Source organism: Epinephelus lanceolatus, chromosome 20, assembly GCF_041903045.1.
Source record: "Epinephelus lanceolatus isolate andai-2023 chromosome 20, ASM4190304v1, whole genome shotgun sequence".
NCBI lineage: Eukaryota > Metazoa > Chordata > Actinopteri > Perciformes > Serranidae > Epinephelus > Epinephelus lanceolatus.
This window is the reverse complement of record NC_135753.1, coordinates 22875586-22897853: the sequence shown is the minus strand read 5'-3', so window position 1 is coordinate 22897853 and position 22268 is coordinate 22875586. Positions and strand designations below refer to the sequence as shown.

General features: G+C 42.6%; 1 protein-coding gene across 1 annotated transcript in view; it reads right to left on the bottom strand.

The window, feature by feature from the left end:
* Nucleotides 1–2701: 2701 nt before the first annotated feature.
* The window catches only part of kcnb2b (potassium voltage-gated channel subfamily B member 2b), a 98619-nt gene continuing 79052 nt past the window's right edge, over nucleotides 2702–22268 (bottom strand). Inside the window, exon 3 of the mRNA XM_033638861.2 lies at nucleotides 2702–4837. Within this exon, the coding sequence (XP_033494752.1) occupies nucleotides 2852–4837 (1986 nt within the window). The 3' untranslated portion in view covers nucleotides 2702–2851. The remainder of the gene's footprint in view (nucleotides 4838–22268) is intronic.

Sequence of the window (22268 nt, the reverse complement as noted above, 5' to 3'; positions counted from 1 at the left end):
CTCTCAAAGCTTTCCCTAATCCTGGCCTTCCTTTCACCCATTGATCACCGTGCCTGAGGGCATGCCATGGGGTTAGAGCCTCTGAAGCTGTAGGGATTGGAGCACTTGGTGGTGTCAGCATGGGAAATAATCAGATGTATCAGCTCAGTGACAGTAGGGATCTCTCGTTGCCTGCAAGTCAAACTTCTGTCCCTGCGTTTGTGCTCCTGCCTGCCTCACTGAAGACTGATGGGGGTGGATACTGAATGGTGGTACACAGATTACCCAGGAGGAGGGAGAAATATTGCCGCTCCTTACTCCAGGAGCCAAGACATCAATGTGGATTTGACAACATCACCTTTTCAAAAAGTACAGAAGGAACTAGTTGACATTAGCTGTTAAAGAAAAAACAGAGAATCTATCCAATCGGAACATCAGAGAGTTATAGAAAACCTGAGAACTCAATAACATTACTTGTATCTATTACATAAAGACCTGATTTCTCCTATAAAATTAGAATTTTCTGTACAGTGCTATATGAACAAAGCAAAATGACTTGCTACCTTCTCATAAACAGCGGTGTTATGAAAAGGCACGCATCATTTCAACCACCATATGGCAGGAAATTGTGGTCGTGCTCCATTTTGGTTTAGAAAAAATAGAATCATTCTCAACGTTAATTCACAAAAAACATAAAATACTTTGTGTGTGGCCATTGAAATTAGATTATCTTAATATTTTCCACAGACATTTGTTAGATTATCATGTAAATCCAACAGCGATATAAAAGGCCCAAAGTGGTCAATTTGGATCCCTTTTCCCACAGATAATCAAATTTGAGGTCCATTGATAAGTGGCGTTAAGCGCGAGACAGCGCAACGCCAGCCACGTAATACGAAAAAGTAAAAGTCAAATTCTCATTTGCATTGTTTGTGAGATTCTGGTAGTTGTAATACTGTTTTGCCTCATATTAAAGATATAACATTTGAAAAATACAAGTAATTTCTGCCTGTACACTTACAAATCCCATAGACAGAAAATAAAGTGCCACAATTCTTGGCCTGCATAGATTGCAGTATGCGGTATTGCACATTCCACACCTCTCTGTGAGAACAAAAAACATGATAATAAGAAAAGAAATAACCAATTAAACAAAACAAAACAAACAAAGAATTCACCCACGTACTTCCTGTCAGTACCGTTCTGGTTTGTGTGGCTTCCACAAACGCACCACTACTGTAGCACACTCGTCCAAGTGTCATGCTGAAACAATGAAACAAAATATTCCAGCAGTAAAATTGGAATCAAAGGCAACATACAACAGATATTTTCAGTCAGTGTAAAACAAAAGCGAGAAAGAAGACGAGAGAAAAAGAAAGAACTCCTTTGGGTTTAAGTTCGACTGAAAATTTTGTTCACAATTAAAACACAATAAATTACAGTCCAAGACACTACGGATGTACAAAAAATAAAAGATGCCTTTAACTTGTCAGCAGGATGGGATAAACTCGCAGTAGTATGGAACAAAATGTCAACGACATCAGGGCGCCGAGGACAGGACGATGAACACAATGCAGGTAAACAAAGCATAAGGAAAACAAAAACATAACTACTGTCATAATACATGTCATTACTGTATATGTTACTATGCAGCTGAGATAGATGAAAGCCTGTCAGTGTGCTTGATTTGGTCCATTGATATCAGAAGGAATATTGTATTTTTTTTGTGGTTATCTATCCCTTTTTGAATTGCCGAAATAGATACTGTAAAGCTTACATGTGTATTAATGACCAGATCTACTGTGCTGAATAAATAAATAGTCTTAACTCTGTTTTATGGAGTCTCACTTACCTACTGTAGAATTTATCCTACAACCAATCTAAACCTACTTATTTCATATTTTATTCTTAAAACTACTTTTAGATGTATATATCTGATGTCGGAGAGTAAATAAGATTAATTTCAGTGATTTGGATGGAATCAGAAGATCTTAAACTTTAAAACCTCTGACGCCACATGATAAATATCTTCAGTAGCGGTAGTATCTGATAGTTCCTGTCCTTACTGGTTACATACGTATTTGGCAACTACAGGTGTATGCGCTTTAAGGGGGGATCAAGGTGTTTTTTGTCCTTCTTGCCCACTGCTTTAATTCATAGACTGAATATCAGATGCTCAACTGAAAAAGTTCAACAGTCGTTATGAAAACCAAAAGCAACAATGTCAACGTTACAGTTTCGTACACCATTTGTCACACGAGAAAACATTACAGGGTCGTCATGGGAACACTTTGCATTTCCACAAAAGGTAATGATATGTTTTTTTTATAGGTCGCTACGATGCAACACCCAGTCTGAGGGCTCTCAGTTCAACCCCCTCCCCCACCCCTCCCTTTTCACATTGCAAATATTTGTACCTTCAGTGACAGTTTTCCGATGCCATCCTGTGCATTGTCATTGCCTTAGATGTCCTAGTATTTACAGTGGAGCGCTTTCAGCAAACTAAGCACCGTAAAATATCTGTCTTTTTTGAATGCATGCTTTTTACAGATTAGTCCCTCTGTGCATTTCCTTCTTTTGCTAGAAAAAGGAGACTGTCACTATGTACATTGGGAGGACCAAAGTGTCTACATAAGTTGATGAATTCTCTCTGCGTTTCAAGAGCCTCCTCTTCGAGCCCACTGTTTGCCCCAGAGTCATTCTCACATCTGCAATGGAGCACTGCAGTTTCTTTTTCAGCGATACACAACAACACAAGTAAAAGGGACTTGTCATGCCATGCAAAAATATCTTTTGTCTTTTCTTCCCCGCTCTCCCACGCGCCAGACTGAGGTTGCAGTGGGTTTATTGTCCCTCAGAGCTTCTCTTACAGTCACATGCTGGTTTCACAGGTCGGAGAGAGGCTGCCGTCCCCGGGTATCAGGTGGATATCTGTTGTAAACATGTGGTTCTCTACTTTGTGTCCACTTTGGTTGCTGTCAGCCTTGACTTCCTCGCCTGCCCCGACCACACCTTGGGTGCAATTTTGTGCTGCTGTCTTGGGTGACAAGGGCGCAACTGCGGCGCCCGCCACTTCCATCAGATGCTTCTCCTCGTGGTTCTCTGTGGCTTGATCTTCATCACCAGGTGGAGTGTCTACCACCAGCCGCTTTGGGGACAGCGGGCAGGTCTCCTCCTCTGTGACTGGGAGCAGCTTCTCTGTGCTGGGGATGAGCGGTGACGTCTCTCCATCCGGAGACTCGTCTTCCAGGATGCTGGAGCTGATGTCTCCAGGAGAGGTAGTGCTGGGCGGTGTTAGCGGGCCTTCAGCTGAGGTCTTGGTGAAGTTGACCTGCAACCCCTTTATATTAAGAGGGTTATTCCCTCTTGGAGAGCTCTGGATGTTATCCACGGCACTGTTAAAGCTCTCCCCTTCCTCTATGTGGAGCTCTGATCCATCACCTGGGTTGACGGATTCATAGAGGCCATCTTTGAGTGTGATGTGTGGAGAGTTGTCATCACTGGCCCTCAGCTGGCTAAGATCCAGAGCAGGTGGTGCTTTGGGGTGTCTGAATTGACAGGGACCTTCTTCTTCTTTTTTATCTGAGCTGGAGCCTTGCTCTCTAAAGTCTGCTGAGCAGCTCGCAAAGTTATCTGGCGAGGAGGGTTGGACCTCCTTCATCTCCAGCTCGACTTCCTCTTTTAATGTAAAGTCAGGGCTGTGGCTTTTCTTCGGTGAGACGGGGGCGGTCATGGTTGTGCTCAGAGTGCTCATGGAGCTTGTAGTGTTGAGGTTAGTGAAGGACTGTGACTTGGTCATCTGGTTGTACATCTCCTCCAGTTTCTGCACGTTAAGGTGCTGCGGGGTCCTGTGTGTCCGCTGGGGACTTCCAGTGGTGGTGATGGTTATGCGGTGAGGGGAGCTCTGCGGCTCGAGGTTTCTTTTATCTGGAGATTTCAGGTTTGTCTCGGAGGAGGCGTGCCTGGTGGAGCTGCCCCAGCGGTTAGGCAACAGGTGGTTGTCCAGAGTAGTTTTGTTGTCTCCTTTCTCCACCACCACATCCATCAGTTCCATACTGCGGGCGAAGGCATCTTTTAGGTTCATTGACACAATGCTGCCGTTCCTCTTGGCTCTCTCCAGCGCCTCCCTCCTCTTGATGGCCTTCTCCTGCCTCTTCTGCTCCTTGTAGAACTCGGAGAAGTTGTTGACAATAATGGGGATGGGCAGGGCAATTACCAGCACTCCTGCAATGCAGCAGAGCCCACCCACAATTTTTCCAAGTAAAGTCTGTGGGTAAATGTCACCGTAACCCACAGTAGTCATTGTAATGGTTGCCCACCAGAAGGAGGCAGGGATACTGGTGAATTTGGTGGCATCCTCATCTTTCTCAGCAAAGAAAACCAAGCTGGAAAATATCATAATGCCCATGGCAAGAAATAAAATGAGCAGCCCCAGTTCATTGTAGCTCCTTCTCAAGGTAAACCCTAGAGACTGGAGCCCTGTGGAGTGCCTGGCCAACTTCAGGATCCTCAATATTCTCATGATCCTGAAGATCTGCACCACGCGGCGCACGTTTTGGAACTGCAGCACGCTCCTGTTGGACTCAGTTAGGAAGATAGTGACATAGTAGGGCAGGATGGCTAACAAGTCAATGACATTCAGCGGGCCTTTGAAGAACTTCCACTTATTGGGAGAGGAGAGGAAGCGAAGGAGGTACTCCATGGTGAACCAGGCTATGCATACAGCCTCCACGTGGGCCAGCTGGGGGTTGTCGTTGGCGTTGCCAAACTCGTCTGTGACCTGAAGCTCTGGTAAGGTGTTGAGAGACAGAGCGATGGTGGAGAGGACGATGAACAGGATCGAGATGATGGCTAGAATCTGAAAAGAGAGCACAGACAGGAACAAAACATTAGCAGAATTCCAAGAAACTCAAGTGAGAAATGATTTTAATTGATTATTTATTAACTGAAAAACAGCATAAATACTAAAAACTTAAATAAATACACACTACAAATGCATGAGCCATAAAATGCTGAGTCAAGATAGAGATCACAGTCGAGCCATCACTTTGTCTCTCTCAATCAGCATCAGCTGTTTGTGGCAGATGGGGCGCAAAGTGTGAATAATCATAGGTGTCTGATTTAAGTAAGGGACAGAAAAGGTGTGGAGTATAAATTATATGATTCTAAAGGAGGGTCTGTCTTTGCATCAAAGGCACTATGGGTCTGTTCTTGAATGTAAATGAGCCGTCTTCATGCATGTCACAGTACTGTTTATAAGGACAAAGGGAGGTAACACGGTGATCTAAAATGACAAAGAATGAATGCAACATTGCAGAAAAGATTAATGAATGAGGATAAAATTCAAATCAGGGGGAATAACTAGGCCAGAAATCTATTTTGGAAGCAGAGGAGTGTGTTTGTGTGAACTCATCTACAATAGATAAAAGGATTTTGGCTCCACCTGTTGGCACAAGTCTGAAATTCCCCCGTCTCAGAATATAATTTATTGCTTTCGCCGATAAAAGAAAAGTAACTGCAAACAAGTTTTTTAAAACTCCTATTTGTTCTTGTGAAATTTGCAACGCTTTGATATAGTTTCCTGCGCCCGCTGCTCAGTAAAGCGATGGGTAAGAACATCCTGCATAATCCTATAAGGTCAGAGCAGCATGAGGCTGCGTTTCAACTGCAGCGCTTTACTTTGGCCAGGATTTATTGACCTGGATAGATTAAATCTGACCTTAGATGTTCTGACTGAGGTTTTGTTTTTATGAAACGCGAGTGTGTGAGAGTTTGACTGTGACACCATGTTATGTGCTGAGTGTGTGTGTGCCTTGTTGGTGCAGAGTGAGAAGGACTGCAGGGTGCTCTCATCATTCGGCTCTTTGCTTCTTCAGTACCTCTCCATGTTTTATCTGTGCCTCTGCCTTACACCTGAAGAGAGATATAACTCCTTACAATTCTGCAGAGATTAGCTGATGTCCTTTTTTCCACAGCTCAACTCTGTCTGCTCAGCCCAGAGCCTCAACCCATACAGGTGAAGAGTTTCTGTCCTACAAACTATAGTACCACAGCACAATCTCAACGATCAACTGGAATCAAGTGCTTTAAAAAAAAAAAAAGCATTCCTTTGCCCTCTACGACCTGAGCAATATAAAACCTATTAAAATCTAATGAACAAAGATTGAAGAGTCTGAATAAAGACAGGGAAACAAGGCACACTGAATACTAATCACAAACCACATCAAGTTGCAGAACACACTGATTATCTTACATAAATTGACACAGTGCAGTCTGGAGACAGTCGCTGCATGTCCTTTGAGACTTCCCCAGTCGAGCAAATATCACCTAACAGTGAAAATCATGCAGGGATGGAGCTCAAGGATTTTGCAGAAGTGTTCAGGGGTCAGCCATTTCTATAGTCTATCCATTAGCCTCTAGCTACAATGATACACTGGGAACAAAAGCGTCCATACGCTAGTGACACCATCTGAAAAAGGAGTAAGAAATTCCCTCTATTAGGCGAGAAAGGGAGACAGATAGCAAAATAGAGACAAGGGGGTGTCATGGCTCAGCAGAAGAAGTGTTATCACTAAATGAATGCTGCTGCTGATTAGGTTAAACCTATTAGCAGCTAAGTGAGGCAACCTGGGCCGGGCCTGGCAGCGAGCTGAAAGACTGTGGAGTCACAGTAAGGACGCACATTGCTTCCATACCCCTGAACTTTTTGGCAAGCGCATTTGACGCTCACCCCTTGTTGCCAAGCCACTCGATCAGAAGACCTTTGCTTGTGTTCCTGTTGCTGAACACCTTGGCACCAAGTCAGCCCCAATGGTAGAAGAGTAGATTAGAGCGTGAGATAATGATTTTGATCAGTTTATAAGCTTAATTGTGGTGAATTGCGTCGCTTGCGCAGCTGGATATTTCAAACACAGGTTCAAAAATAAATAAGATTTATTAAAAAAAATACACACTGAAGGTTAATCATTCTCTAGAGGTCAGCTATTCTTTATTTAGATACACATTAGCTGCCACAGAGGAGGCAGTTAATCTTCTTCTGTTTCACAGTTTGGAGCAAGCGAGCCCTTTAAAACTGCAGCTGAGTGGATGGACTTGCACACAAAGACACTCACAGACGCAGAGAGAAAGTGATTAATGTTTTCACTGACCCACACCCATGCAATCTCACCTTCCCACACACCCATGCACCCCTTGCTCACGGACACCAGCGAATGGCATTTGAGCATGAGGATGAGCAATGCTGAAGTGGCTTGCATTAACCTACTGTAATTGAGTGGGAGTAGTTAAGAAGATCAATTACTTGGACTCAGTCTTCTTTGCCCCTGATTTGCATGTGCGGTGGCATTAAGTATAGCATCACATGCCGTGAGGGCTGGATTAAAAGACGGAAACAAGCGCAGCCACGTCAGTTGACCTGGAAGTGACCCAGGGGAGGAGAGCCAACAGAGACAGGAAATGAAACAAGATATTTCACGGGACTGGACACTTTCAAATCTCTGGACAGGAGTACAAGAGTGAGACAACTGGGATAAAAACATCACTAGTGCCCTGATCATTTTACTGAACTGATCAATGCTACCTGCTGACCAAGCTGTCTGCATACATACCTACAGTGCTGTCTGAGATGCTGCTTGTATTAAAGGTTATTGCTTTAATCCTGCATAGTTAAAATAAAAAAGGATATTTGTGACTTGATTTCAAGGCAAACAGCTAAACAAATGGAAGCTGTCATAAGTCTGCCATAAATAAAGATTATATGTAAGCCCTTTCCCTCATCTTCCTCTCTCTATCTTCCCTGTTCCTGTGACGGTTTTGACCTCAGGATGCGGTCAGGTCATGGTCAGGCCAGTCATGGGACCTGATTGGCTTAGACAGGAAGGTAAAGTCTTCAGATGATTAGGCGATGTGTGACATGCTGTAGTCGTCCGTGGCTACTCAGGTGCTTTCACTTTCCCTCCCCTATATTCTACTGCACAGACAGCTTAGCATGACTGTGCTGAAAAACTGCTTCACTTTGAGACTCACAATGAGATGAGAGACAGATGGACAAAGAAAGAGAATTATCGGATGTCACATGACTTTTATTTTTATACAATACTCCCAGGATTTCCCTGGATTCGTTGGTCTTTACTCCTGAGCACATTATAAAACACAGCATGAAAAAAAAAAAAAAATCACTTGACAAATGTCCTAACAAACAAAAAACCAACTGGCTCAATCCCTCAAGGGACAGCCTAAAAAAATAGTGTCGGCAGTAGTTTAGTAAAATATCCTTTGCGCATCAGGGGAATGAATGCAGCTACAGACAACCATCCTCACAATTTCAATTCCACAACACCTTTGAGGTACTATTAGATCCCTTGGGAGACCTGAGTAAGGAGTGTGAAGTTGATCCAGAGGAAAGAACACACAGGAGTCACTGAGTTAAGAGCTCTCTCGAGGCTCTTCTCTGTGCCTCTCTTGATTTCCATCTTCAGCCACCTGTCATCTCAACCACTACTCTTGAAACTGTGAGAATCACCTTTCCCCATTCTCTTTTCGTTCCCACAGGAGGCAGTCAATAGGCCCACTAACTCCTTTCTAAATGTCCTGTCATCAGTGACAGCCCTGTGATCGCACGGTTACACCCCTACTTCTGCCTGCATTGCCATCATTCCTCAGTATGAAGGAGGAAAGGTGCTGTGGGAAAGAAAAATAACCCACACCACACCGGTGGCCCATCTGCCAGCTTCGGGGAGGCTATCGATTGTGTACACATCACATTATGGACACTGAGCCAAGACCAGTGAGCCCCTATTGATCTCCTTGCTCAGAGCTCTTATGGACCATGATCCACCTCTGAGGTCCCCACTCACTGTCCCGCCCTCCCCTTGTGTCATCAATTTATGCTGGACAAATTGAGCCATTCCTCAGGTATGATAATTTTTTGCTGCGGAATCAATCCAGGCGATTATGGCTATGGTAATGTGGATTGATCCCGGGACTTGTGCACTACTTCATCTTCTGAGACTGTATCTCTTCCAGTGGGACGACCCAATCAAAGCATGCATGAGAACTGGGTGTCACATTGCTGCTCATGGCTTGTGCATGCATTGCAACACAGGGTAAGTTGTTAATTTAATGAATTATCGTACTAAGTTTACATGAACCAGTGGGCGATTTCATTTCATTATTCAGACCACTGGCTCCATATGCTGGAAATGGCAAAGTCTTACTCCTAAATGTGCACAAATTCTGTCAGCAAGCCAATACCAGCAATTAATGAGAGCACTGAGTGAATATGGCACTTTTAAGGAACCTGGCACACACGCTTTGAGAGATTTCTAAAGCATGGGTAGTGAGGGTATGACTTGAATACATGCATCCTCAGAGAGATTCATGATTAATCAACAAAGGAGGAAAGACATCTTCCCTCCCACTCTGTCAAGATTCTGCTGGTCGAGTGCCTTTTCTATGGCTAGTTTCCAAAGACTTCAAAGAGAGAGAAAGGCAGAGGGGGAATGTGATATTTGGTGGACCTCCACTGTTTTGTCCCACAGCTCCTCCAAGGTTCAGAGAGATTTGGAGAAATGCCACCCTTATTACAATTTGGGCCTCAATTCTAAAGCCATTAGTCTGTGGACAGGATAATTGAGTTCATAAAGCACTGGAGAGAAAAAAAATGCAAAACTGAGTCCCTTGAAATGGCCCCAATATGTGTGCAATTGAAATATGTCCCAAGCTTTTTCCTATTCTTTTTTTTTTTTACAACTTCTCAACAGAATCTGATAAAACAAAACCACTCCAGTGTCCATCTGGCAAACTATTTTTGGCAACTCCAGTGGGAGTTTAGTGCATAATAATAAAGGTTTATTATTTCAAGAAAAGCTATTGAGCTGTTCATATAGCTCCGACAGCTCTCAGTGCGGTCAATAATTGCAGTGGATATAACCCATTTGTCTTGCATAACGCAGCATCATCATACTGTGTCACTTACAATTTAATTTGTCATCAGTCAGCCCCACTGTATTACATGCCCCTCTGTGCTTGGCAACCTTAATCAGGGGTATTGGCATGATGCGAATAAAGTCACAATTTCAGTGTCAATCTCGGCGAGGTGCCTTACAGTCGGCATTAGAGGCAAACTTTGTAAGTAAATTATCTTGTTGTTGTTTTTGTGGAGCGCAAACCTTTACACACAGAACTCTCCCCCACTGTTATAGTCGCAGGGAGGCATTCAACAGCAGGGGTTGTGAGGGTTTCAGCAAACGCTATATATACTGAGGGTGTGAGGTTCACTCAGCGGCCCTAAAATTGGTTGAGTGGGCTGACAGCCTTTGAAAGGAACCTTAATCAATAACCAATTCTCATCAGCAGTACTGCACGCCACCCGCACCCCTAGCTTCCAGAGTGCTTGAGTTAATTTTTAGCCACATTACTATGGGAAAGAAAACAGAGGATAACCAATAAATAAATGACAAAAATAAAACTTTAAATGGCCCGTCTACATTATTGAGGAATGTCCCTCCACCTTGCACGCATTGTTCTACTGTTCCTACTCTCAGACTGTCCTCCCTTCGTGGCTACTGTACTATGTTTCCTTTGATCTCTTCACCAAATTGTGTCCCCTTTTCTCCCCGTCTTGTAAACACATTGTTCGTGTGCAGATATTTGTTTGTGTGTTACTTTTTTTGTAGCCAAGGGGAGGAAAGTGGGCTAGTATGAAATATTTATAGACTGCGTTCATTCGTCGGGTCGGTAGTTGAACAAATGCACCTGCACAGAAAAGGCAACACGGGTGTGTGTGTCAGCTCAGATGAGGTTGAGTGATGCGTCCATGATTAGCAGACTGAAATATCATGCATACTGTATAACGTTACATATTAGCTTACTGACAATGCCCCCGTCTGTGTTTGTTCAAATGACACATTACCAGAATCCCATTAGGACTGTTGCTAATTCACTGTAACAATAACATTGGGAGGGAAATGTGCCAGCGTATGAATCCCTATGAGTCCAGAGTGTTGGCAAACATAGAGAAGAATCTGGTTTTGTTTGTGGTGCTGCAGCCACATTGTGGTGGTTTGGAGGACAAAACAGAAGTCCCTAGTTTTCAGAGGAAGAATGATACTGGTAGAAAGTGAGTTTGAGACAAAAGATACATTTTCCAAACTTTTGCCAAACTCTGCAGTCACATAAAATTAAACAAAATATGAACAGGAACTTGGAAAGTTCAGCCAAATCAATGCAGTGCACCATTTGTTCACATTTGCTTTCTACCCTGTCAAATACGAACACTAACTGAATGCTGAAAAGTCCAGCTGAGGCGAAGGTTGGCAGGCTCATCCAGAGATTCTAAAACAATAAGTCTGTGAATTCAAAAGGTTTCTCACTTCAACTTGACTTCCACTTTCGTCGAGGACAACGGTTTGCTTGCAGATTTTATTATCTGTAATAAGCTAGCATTTGCTAATTAGCTGACTCCGTGAGTAGGCTGAAAAGTTTGTTTACAGCAGACTTTTAAATATTTCCAGCTGTTCACTTTCAGACAAAAGTGCTGTAAAAATGCACCTGACAACATGATGCCCTGTAGTACAGTATTTTACATTGAACAAATATTTAATTGCAACAAAAGGTGTGCCTTGGGCTTGTCACAAAAAAACACTTCAAAATGTCCACTAAAGCCCCGTTTAAACACTTTCGGTAAAAAAAAGAGTAACCCTTCAGACATGGTACCTAGACCCTAGTGTTTCCACCACAAACAGTACTCTTAACTGTGGGCAGGGTTTTTGTCACTCACTGCTCTGTCCAGCACTCACTGTATTTCCTCATTATCGGTGACACAGATGGTCTACACCTCGTTTTATTGTCCACAGAGTTACACGCCGACGTTTTCAGAACAAAATAAAACAGGCTGCAGTGAGAGTCTCTCCATCGGATGTTTAAAAGTAGCAGGTTTGTGCATTTAGTCCTTCTCAGGCAAGCTCTGGGGTTTAGTGTTGCCGGAGCCCACAGGAACAACACTCCATGATGCTTTTTTTTCTCCAAGTGAGGATTAGAATATATGCAGTTCACATAACCCGGCCGAAATTAAACAAATGCTTGAAGATCCACTCATTACTAAAGAGTCTGTCATATAAAAACTAAAATGATGGTCAAAGTTGTTCAAGTGAAACTTAATGTGTTTCAGATTCAGATTCAGATTCAGAATACTTTATTAATCCCCGGGGGGGGAAATTGTTTTTGTTCCAATGCTCCGTGCAAAGTAGAAATAGAAATACAGTATGAATGGAAACAAGAGATAAAGATGAAGATATAAATAAGATACTAAAATAGACTGAAATAAATAAAATAAAATATTAAAGTAGACATTAAATAAAATAAAATATTAAAGTAGACATTAAAATAAAATAAAATAAAATAAAATATTAAAGTAGACAATAAAATAAAATAAATAATAAAATAGTAAAGTAGACAATCTGAAATATATACAATATACAATGAAATGGTTGTAGCGTTATAAATGAAATAAGAATGAGTAATTATATTTTGTGTTTTGTTTTATGTTTTGTTTTGTGTGTTGATGGATTCACGCCCATGGTATGGACAGTGGTTACATGAGCCTCAAAACCAGCCACAACTCAGCCCTGAGCAGAGTGACCGTCCGTTATTGACCAATCAACGGACTGCAGTGTTCACAGCTCCACCTTTTAGTACTAGATCTGTGTGCTAGGTACCCCAACAGAGGGGGGGCCAAAAATGGGGACGGTACAGAACAGTTCTATTGGTACCATCCACAACTTTTCACAGTGGAAATCTATGAGCTGCTGCCCTTGAGCTGAATGTTCATTTCACTGCCAGGGGACATCTCCAGTGTCATTTCTGTAAATTTGGCAGTACATCCAACCATCATAACAACAACGTGTAACCACACTAGCCCAAGAACACACTCATTCTGTGTATATTAAAAGTCTTAGATCTTTCACTTAAACCTGTGAAAATGGGAGCAAAATCAAAAGCGTCGCATTTAAATCTTTGTTCTGTGTAAATAAACATGAATAAAATGTTAATTTTTAAAGTAGCGCTGTGTTACTATCAAGGGGGATAAGCTAGTTATCTGGGCTTATATTAAAGCAAATAAATGCCCTGTTCTTCTTATAATTTTCCACTTGTGTTTCTTTAGTATAGATTAGCAAAAGACATGGCCCTCCAAACTCTTACATATTAATTACTGTTCTGTAAAATATACTGTGGGTCAATGTAAGTGTAAAAAATACTGAAAATATCCAATTTAATACTATGATGTTGATTTTTTTCCCATCCAGGTTTGTCAGTAGTTACTGAGACTAGTTACTGAGAATATTGTATTCATCTACATTAATAAGTAACCAGGAAGGCCAGCTGCCGGGAGAGTGACATCCATCAGTGCTGACCAGCAAAGCTTTTTTAGGCCACAGTGCAACACAGCACAACAGCACTCAGGTAAACTTAAACATTTATGAGTGGAGCGCCACACAAAGAATTCACAGTCACACTCGCATTAGCGTCGCTAAAAATGCTAAACTTCACATCACAAGCCAGCAAAGCCATTTCTGGACTCAACCTTGAGAGAAATTCCGCAACTCTCCTTCTCAATCAAGAGTATTGATGAATTTATTTAAAGCTCCGATAGAAGCCTTGAGCCATCTGCTGACTGAAATAGATACCTATTGCTTGGTCCATCCTATTGTAGATCCTGTAACATAGCCCTCTTCCTCTCTTATCAGATTTCTACTCCCAGTATAGTCTTCGGCACAGATATGATTGCAGTTCAACAATACTTCATCAGGGTATTAAAAAAAGATTTCCCACAGTGTGGCGAAGCTATTTCCGTGGACGACTCAGCAGTTTTGTGAATTAAGCGTTGGATGTAAAAGTGGCTCCAGCTGAGACCGAGCCTCCCAGGAAGGGCAGTGAGGAAAGTCACACACACTGCACCACTGAGCGTTTAATGCAAAGAACAAACTGAGATTTAGGACAATGTCTTGGTAAGTCTTAGTGAGAGCAACACTTTTAGCTTTTTTCATTTTACGCAAACTTCTAATCATGTTAATCTTTGCCGCTCCCTTTATCTGGCCTTCTCTGTCCTTCCTCTGTAATCTGTCCATCACTATTGCCCTCTTAGCCACCTTGCAGCCAATCACTGCTTGTGACTTTCACAACACAAATGTCAGGAAAAAAACAGAGAGAGCGGGAATAGGCAGTCACAGGCAGACCTGACGCTGCAGGAGGGAGCAGGCTGTGCTAACCGTAAGGCAGACACAAAGCTGTACTTCCTATTATACTGTCAAAATTACAAAGATATGGGCGCAAAATTCATTAAGGAAACAAAACTCATTTATAACAAGTTTAAAAACTGCAGTAATAAACAAAATATATTATTCCTAGTGGGAGAGAATCCAATAAAAGTGATTCCTGTAGTGGTAAAATATGTAAGAACTCGCCATGAGCTATGAGACAGCCAGAGCTGAAGGTTTGCTTGTTTCTGTGCCGGTTTGTTAACATTACTTTGTTGCTGTGTAATTGCTTTGGCAATGTCTTACCATGACGATAAATCTTTCTGATGACCTTAGTATGTATATATATTTACATTACAAACCAATTTAAACAATGTCCTTCCTCCATGTCCGCTCCCTGCCAGGAGAGGTGGTGGAGGATGTGGAAAAAGTGTGCATGTGCATATGTTTCTGTGCATGCACTGCCTGGTGTGTGTGCGTGTGTTTCTGTGGGCGTGTGTGCACGTTTCTAGAGAGAACAAGCCTTCGGCCTTTATGGCGTGACAACATTATTAACCTATATGCCTCTGACTCTCCCCTGGGAGAAGAGAACAGCAGGCAGACCAGAGATACAGCCAGTACCCTCTACACACGCATGCACATGTACATGCACGAGGGCTTTTCCACTATGCATATATTTGTGCACATTATAGATCCAAAAACATGCTCATTACACTGTATCTGCATGTGCAAAAGACGAATCTTTCAAAAGGAAAAAAGGCCACAACACCAAAGGCCAACAACATAATGACTATAGATAACTTTATGTTTTGAGTAATTTTCAGCCGAGCAGCTCTGTGTTCCCGCAGGGGTGTGTGCCTTCATGTGTGACAGAGAGAGAGCACCAGAGAGAGCAGTAAACAGGCCTAAGTGTAATTACTGCTAAGTGTGCTAGCGCCTGCGACTGAGTAGCGATCACTGTGTTAATCACCCGGCCAAGGCCCCATAATCAACACTTCCTTGAGCCACAGACCAGAGGAAGGAAGGAGAAACAAACACGCAGCCCTGGACTCTGTAGCGGTTAATATTCATGATGTTCTGAGTGCTGCAAGTAACTCGCTGGGCGTTTGGCTGCTCTGGATCTTCGCCTGTACGTATGCAGATAACAACACGGGAAGGATCTCTTACAAGCTCCTCTACCCCTGAATCTCCCGATAACATCATCCATCTGAGCTCGGAGGCTGAGAGAAGAGGCGTGTGTGTGTGTGTGTGTGTGTGTGTGTGTGTGTGTGTGTGTGTGTGTGGTGATATTCCTGAAATTTACTCAGAATAAGAATTACTCTCCTGTCACCTCTCTGGGGTGCTTTTCCTTCACAGATAAGGCTGGGAAAACCTCTCAGGAAAAACTCGTCTCTACACCTCCCACACACACACACACACACACACACACACACAAAACCTCACTAATACATACAGCACAAATGCTTGGAATGCTCCTCCATCCTCACCTCCCTACCTCCACTTCTTGCTCTCTCACAATCCATTTTCTCTCTTTCCAAAACACACTGTCACATTCAGCTGCACTCAGCAGGCTCCTATAGCTATCGGCGCTACACCCTCACATGAAAAAGAGAATTCCCCTCACTCTCTCTCTCTCTCCTCCTCTCCTCTCTCGCACCTCTATCTCTTATCCTCAATGACTACGCGTCACCTTGCTCTCTGAGTCAAACTCTGTAACCATGGAGACGTCTCCCAGCACTACTAGCGCAAGTCGAGCAGAAAGCAGCTTTGTGACTTAAACATTGTTTTCCCTGTGATGCAGAGCCTTTACCATTCAGCTGAGCGATCCGCAGAAGGCCTTTGAGCGCCGGGATGACGCTGACAGATTTCAGGGTAAAGAGAGGTTACTTGGCGCATTGGAATTCAAAGCAAAAAACTGTCAGCTTCAATGAGCGCTATCATGAATTCCAACAATATGAGAAAACATTTGCAGTTCAGGGGAAACTTTTGTTTCCCTGCTTGTGCTACAAGTGGAGCGCAGAGAGCCTCAACACATGGCGGTATGACTCCTCTGGTCACACACACTGAGCTGTAAATGACCTCAGACACATTATGACTGTTGGGCTGTTGCGTGAGAGTTGGACAAAGAGTAACTACGCCCACAAGAGGGAGCTCTTCCTCCCTGTGGTGCTGAATTAAACTAGTGAAAATGTCTTTTTATGACTTTGTGATGTGATTTCTTGCACCCCCCCCCCCCCCCCCCCCTTTTTTTTTTTGCAAGGAGGTCAGTTGGAGGTGGAGAGAAAAACTCCAGTTTCAAGCTCCTGAGTTTTGATGTGCGAAGGGGAAGTGGCCACAGAGGAGTCAGTTTATCCTAATCAAGTATAAAGAATAAAGCAGCAACCCTGAGCCCTGATTGGCATTCCCCTTCATTTATATTCCCCACCACAGCAGCATTCAGCGTTTACCTCAACACCATCACTCCAAAAAGGTGGAGTGTTTGACTAGTGGCTTCAGATGTGCACATTGTGTCAATCTCAATTGTACCTCTCACAAAGTCTCTTTTAAGTTATGTGCTTGCGGTGCAAAACTCTCCAACGTGGCTTGGGCTGATTTATTGTTATTCAGCCTCACTTCCAAGGACAGACCTGTGCTTCTATCACTGTCTGCCTTAAACACCTCACTCACACAACCGCCACAGACTCATAATATCCCTGACACACACACATGCACACCACACATACTTTTTTTTTGCATTCCCCGATGGTTTTGAATATCCTTTTCTGTCTTTCCTGCAGGAAACCGGCGTGAACATGAACCCAAACTCGGGAAACACACCAAACTGACAACATGGTTTCCTTTTTAATGAGATTCACACTGATGATGTTTGCATGAATATATGCATGAGTGAGACGGACACGGGAGGAGAAACAAGACATTCACAAGAGCAGCCAAGTAAGTGGAAACATAAATGAAGAGTCAAAGCAAAGCCAACAAACAGTAAACCAAATTAAGAAACAGACATACAACCTCCTCCTCTGAATCTTGCCTTATGTGTATTAATATATCCACGCCTAATCACGGCTGCAGATGCCTCCAATCCCGCACCAATATGGTATTTAAAGGGCCTATTTTATACCAATTACCAAACAACACCTTGACATTGCCATCTGCTCCTGGGGAAAGAGAGCGGCTTAGCGACCATGGTGTCAACAACGTATTGACGCTCGTCTCCGTAACCATAGAAACTTGTGAATGGAATCCCCGCTTCTCACATCTGAGAGGCGGCCGTCATCACAGGAAAAACTGTGATATTAGAACAAATGTTGTGCTCACCAAGGCTTTGGGGATCTTATTTTGCCAGTGGAACTTGCATAGATCAGCTGAGTGATTATCTTAGCTGGGGCAACCCCCTTACGCAGAGGAAAACATGCTGCTCTCTCCCTCGCAATGTGCCATGATGTTTACTTTAGTAATGACTCATGCTGGATCATACTCTGTGGTCGTCAGCAACAAAAGAACAGCCAACAGACCACAATAGATATGTGACTTTGGAGGAAAAAAAAAAGCACCATATGAATGACTGAGCAATTGAGCTGAGTGCTGCTTCATGGCAGAGGCAAGCAGGGAGCGCTGATAAGGGAGCTGTAATAACAGACAGAATTTCACAGCCTTTGTTCCCCTGCAAATGAGAGTGATGATCACCAGGCTTGGGAACGGCACTGGGTGACTGTTTCCATGGCGTTAGAATGAGGTATGCCTGAGTGTATGTGTGTGTGTGTGTGTGTGTGTGTGTGTACATCTGAGTGGGTGGTAGTATGTGTGTAGGTTGGGGTGGAGGCTTGGGTATTATTGATAGGTTGCCTGTCCTTGAGAAGGCCAGATTGGGACGCCCCCACTCTTCACGGGAGATTTCCTTTAATTAATCCAAATGAGGACACGCTTGCAATACACATAGGCACACACACACACAACACACACACAAACACACACAGATGACTGCATGCAATCAGCACCACAGAAGTGAGGGAGAGGATGTAAGAGCGGGACAGTATGTATGAATGTTACAGATATTATTCTAAAAGGCAAATAATGAAATTAATTATGAAGTATTTTATAACGCTAAAGCCCTATTCAGATGGGACTGGCATTAGCAGGGGACCTCATGTGATTTGGAAATTACGCCTGTGTTTTGTGCAGCGCATTCGCACAGGAAAAGTGAGGTCTGTATTTTACTTGAATTTACTGACATTATCTCCCGGATATGATGCTCACAGTTATTTGTAACTCCACTCTACACAGCACAGAAACACTACACAGCAACACCAGCAGTGATGTACAGTGTTAGCTGCCTTTTTTTTCTTTAAATGTGGCTTAAAGAAACAGAACCGATTCTACCCACGCATAATCACATTTAATCCATGTCATCATCTTTTAAGATTTAGCTCTTTCGATGGTTGTGAGCTTGCTCTCTCTGTGACAGGGTCTTCATGCTCCATGTGTAGCAGGATGAGCCTCCTGCACCCAAAATGCTGTCAAAGTTAAATTTATAATTGCCAGTGCAGCTACTGTAATTCTCTAAAAATCTAGACACAACCCAAAGTCACTGAGATGGCAAATCCTATGGGACTGATATTATCACATGACCTTTGTTTGGCTAAATATGGTAGGTAATTTGCAGTGGAATTTTTACCCCATAAACTAATGCAGTTGCAACAGATTTGTATGGGATTATAATCACAGATAACCTTTGCAATTATTACAAATTATTAGTGGTCCCTAGTTACACTATAGCAGTGTTAGCAGCTCCGTGAGGCTGTATAAGCTAAATGCTAACATCAGCATGCTCAAATGCTCACACTGACAATGCCAACATGCTGCTGTTCAACATATATTTACCAGGTTTACCATCTTAGTATGGTGTTTTGGCATGCTAACATTTGTTAGCACTAAACACAAAGTGCAGCTGAGTCTGAAGAGAATGTCATGTTTGCAGGTTTTTGGTCAAAGCAAAGTATTTATTTATTAACAAACTAAAACTATGACCTGATGATGGCACTAGAAAAAAACTAGGGATTTCCCAAGTTATGACAATTCATCCTGAGGTAAACATAAACCGAATTTCATGGCAATACGTCCAACAGTTCTCAAGATATTTCCCTCAAAACCACAACTGTCAGCCTCATAGTAGCACTAGGGGAAAAGTCAGGGCATCATCAAAGTCAGCAGGCCTCCCGCTCAGGGAATCAGGAATGTGTGCACCAAATTTAACAGCAATCCATCTAACAGTCGTTGAGATATTTCAGTCTGGACTAAAGTGGTGGAAAAAAAGGACATTGCCATCCCTAGAGCTACACTTCTAGCATGGCTAAAAACAAAACATCCTAAAAAAAACAAGTTCAAAATAAACACTCTGTAGGCGGCTGTGTTACTGTAAGCAGAGTAGTATTTTTAACATTTTGACTTTGATGAAGTGATTTGTGTCTCTTTCAGCTGAAATTTCCCATTTTTTGTCTGTGCGTCTGTGCCGGTCGCTTGTGTTGGCAAACATATCAGTGTGATGTGAGTCAGCGTGGCCATCCGGCTTATGGCCCAGTCAAATCAGGTAATCAACACAGCTGCGTCGGAGCAGGTATAGGATTAACAAATCTGTGTGTATAAGACGATAAGCCCCCGCAACATTTCCGCAAACACCAGGAGTGTTTCCATGCAGGTGAGGGGGGGTGAGCGGCTGAAAATGAAAAGCTAGGTGTGCGATCAGATTATTTGTCTATTACATCTCATGTGAGGGAAAGAGTGAGTAACTGCTTACAACCCTCTTTATATCCTTACTAAAGATAGACTTCAAATCCTATTACAATTATCCTGAATCATCCTCAGATTGGATGGTATGAATGCCCCTGTAGATTCAACAGCCAAAACCACAGGTCCCTGCAGAAGGCAGAGGAGAAGTGAAAGGACAGCCTCTGGTGTTGCACCAACAAACGGACAGTGAATTCTCAACGCTCAAGACATTTTCTTTATGCAGCATGGCTTAAGTACACTGTTGCACAGTTATTACAGCCCAGTGTGTGGGCTGATGGTGGAAGATGAGAGAATTGGAGGGTTGAACATACGTGAGCAGACACAGCAAGAGACAAAAATTACAGCCGAGCTGTTGCTGATAATAGTATTCATCGTGCCCCAGGGCTGATTTGCTTGGAGTCGTGCAAATCAGAACACATGAAAAATTGACAAGTGGTTAGTTAGAAGAGACGCTGCCCTTCATGCAGAAGACCCATTTTAAGCCCACATGTTGGCAAGCATCTGAGCTGCTGAATGTGCAAGACATCAAAACCCAACCACGGGCCAGATATATAAATGACATATGCAGAAAAAACATGTGTGCTCCCTTCCCCACACATAAATTGGTTCTTATAAAGGAAGAATGCACGGTGAGATTGTGCATACCTCATGCATACATCAGACCAACCATACATGCAGGTTTAGCTGACATAGCTGCAGGTAATAAGATAAGGAGGAGACTGAATAAAAGTAAGAAATGGGTAACACAGTTTTTTGTTCACTTGCCAATGTCACTGACTGAGTTATTTTTGCAGGCTGCACAATGTTCTGTAAAATGTCAATCAAAGGTGCATTTATAAACTTAAAGGGTAACTTTGGTATTTTTCAAATTGGAGCCTATTTTGGAGCCAGCAGCAGCAAAACAGGCTGCAGTGTAATCCCTGCAGGCAATTGAGCACCATCAATTTACATCTACTTAAAGTGCTTGTTTTGCCATTGGCAGTTTTAGATGACTATTTTAAATATCTGACAACAATATGGAAAGGATCCCTACAGAGATAGAGCTTTTTGTTACAGAGAAAGATCCGTTTGTTTGAACAGAAACAGCCCTGAAATCGCTATCACCAAACCAACCGGACTCCATGCAAATAAACAGTAGTATCATCATCGTAAAACACACTTCATTCAAAGTCAACAAAAACACAATTAAACAAAGAACATATTGGTTCTTCTTTCCACGATTCCAACAATCACCAACTCTGGTTTGGCCGAAATAAATCCAAAATTAATCCAGCTGGATGTGACAATATGCTGGTTTTATACAAGCTAAAATTACTGTTTATTTAAATGGAGTCTGGTGGCATTGGCAGCTGTGATTTTGGGGCTATTTCTGGTTAAACATAAAGAATCTTACTTCGTAACAAAAAGGTCGATCTCTGTAGGGATCCTTTTCATAAGGTGTCAGACATTTATGATAACAATCTGAGCCTGTCAGTGGCAAAAACAAGCATCTTCATTGTACAATACTGGACAAATGTCAAAAACTGTTTTTCCCTTTAGACACTTAGACATAAAAACATGTGGAAGATAGGGTCCAGGTTGAAAAATACCAAATTTACCCTTTAATTATTTATGAGGGATGAATTTAATCACTTTTAATTTACATTTGAGCCATCATCTTACTGATCCTTTAATTCAATTGTTGTAAAGCACTTTGTCAAGTTGGCTTCAACATGAGCACTATGAATGAATTTTTTATCATCCTTCTGGTGTCTGATAAAAGTTATGATTGAGAAGATGATGGTTTGTTGAAACATGTAATGAGTTAGTCCTATAGACGTACCAGTCTTGCACTTTCTTTGTCATTTTTCTGAATGACAGGTCTAATAAGTTGTGCAGCGCTCACAGGTATCTATATGCAAACGGTAGTTTAAGAGCGTTTCTGCATCAATTTATGGCTGACTGTGGGAGTGGAAACGAGGCTATTGCATGTGCACCCAGCTCCACAGTGACTGAGATTTATAAAACAGAATCAGGCGCGTGCACAGCTTTATAAATCTGGTGGAAATGATGTGTATGCACATGTCTGCCTTTTTGTGTACTCACAGTTTTAGTCATAAATCTAGAGTTTTATGCATCTGGCCCCAGCTCTGTAGCTGACCATGACCCTTGAACTCCCACAGGAGGGAAGTACAGGCAGTATTAGTGCTAATATAGTAGCATCTCTCACAGGCTGTGTGTGGTACAGTAATAAATCAAGATGAAATCCCA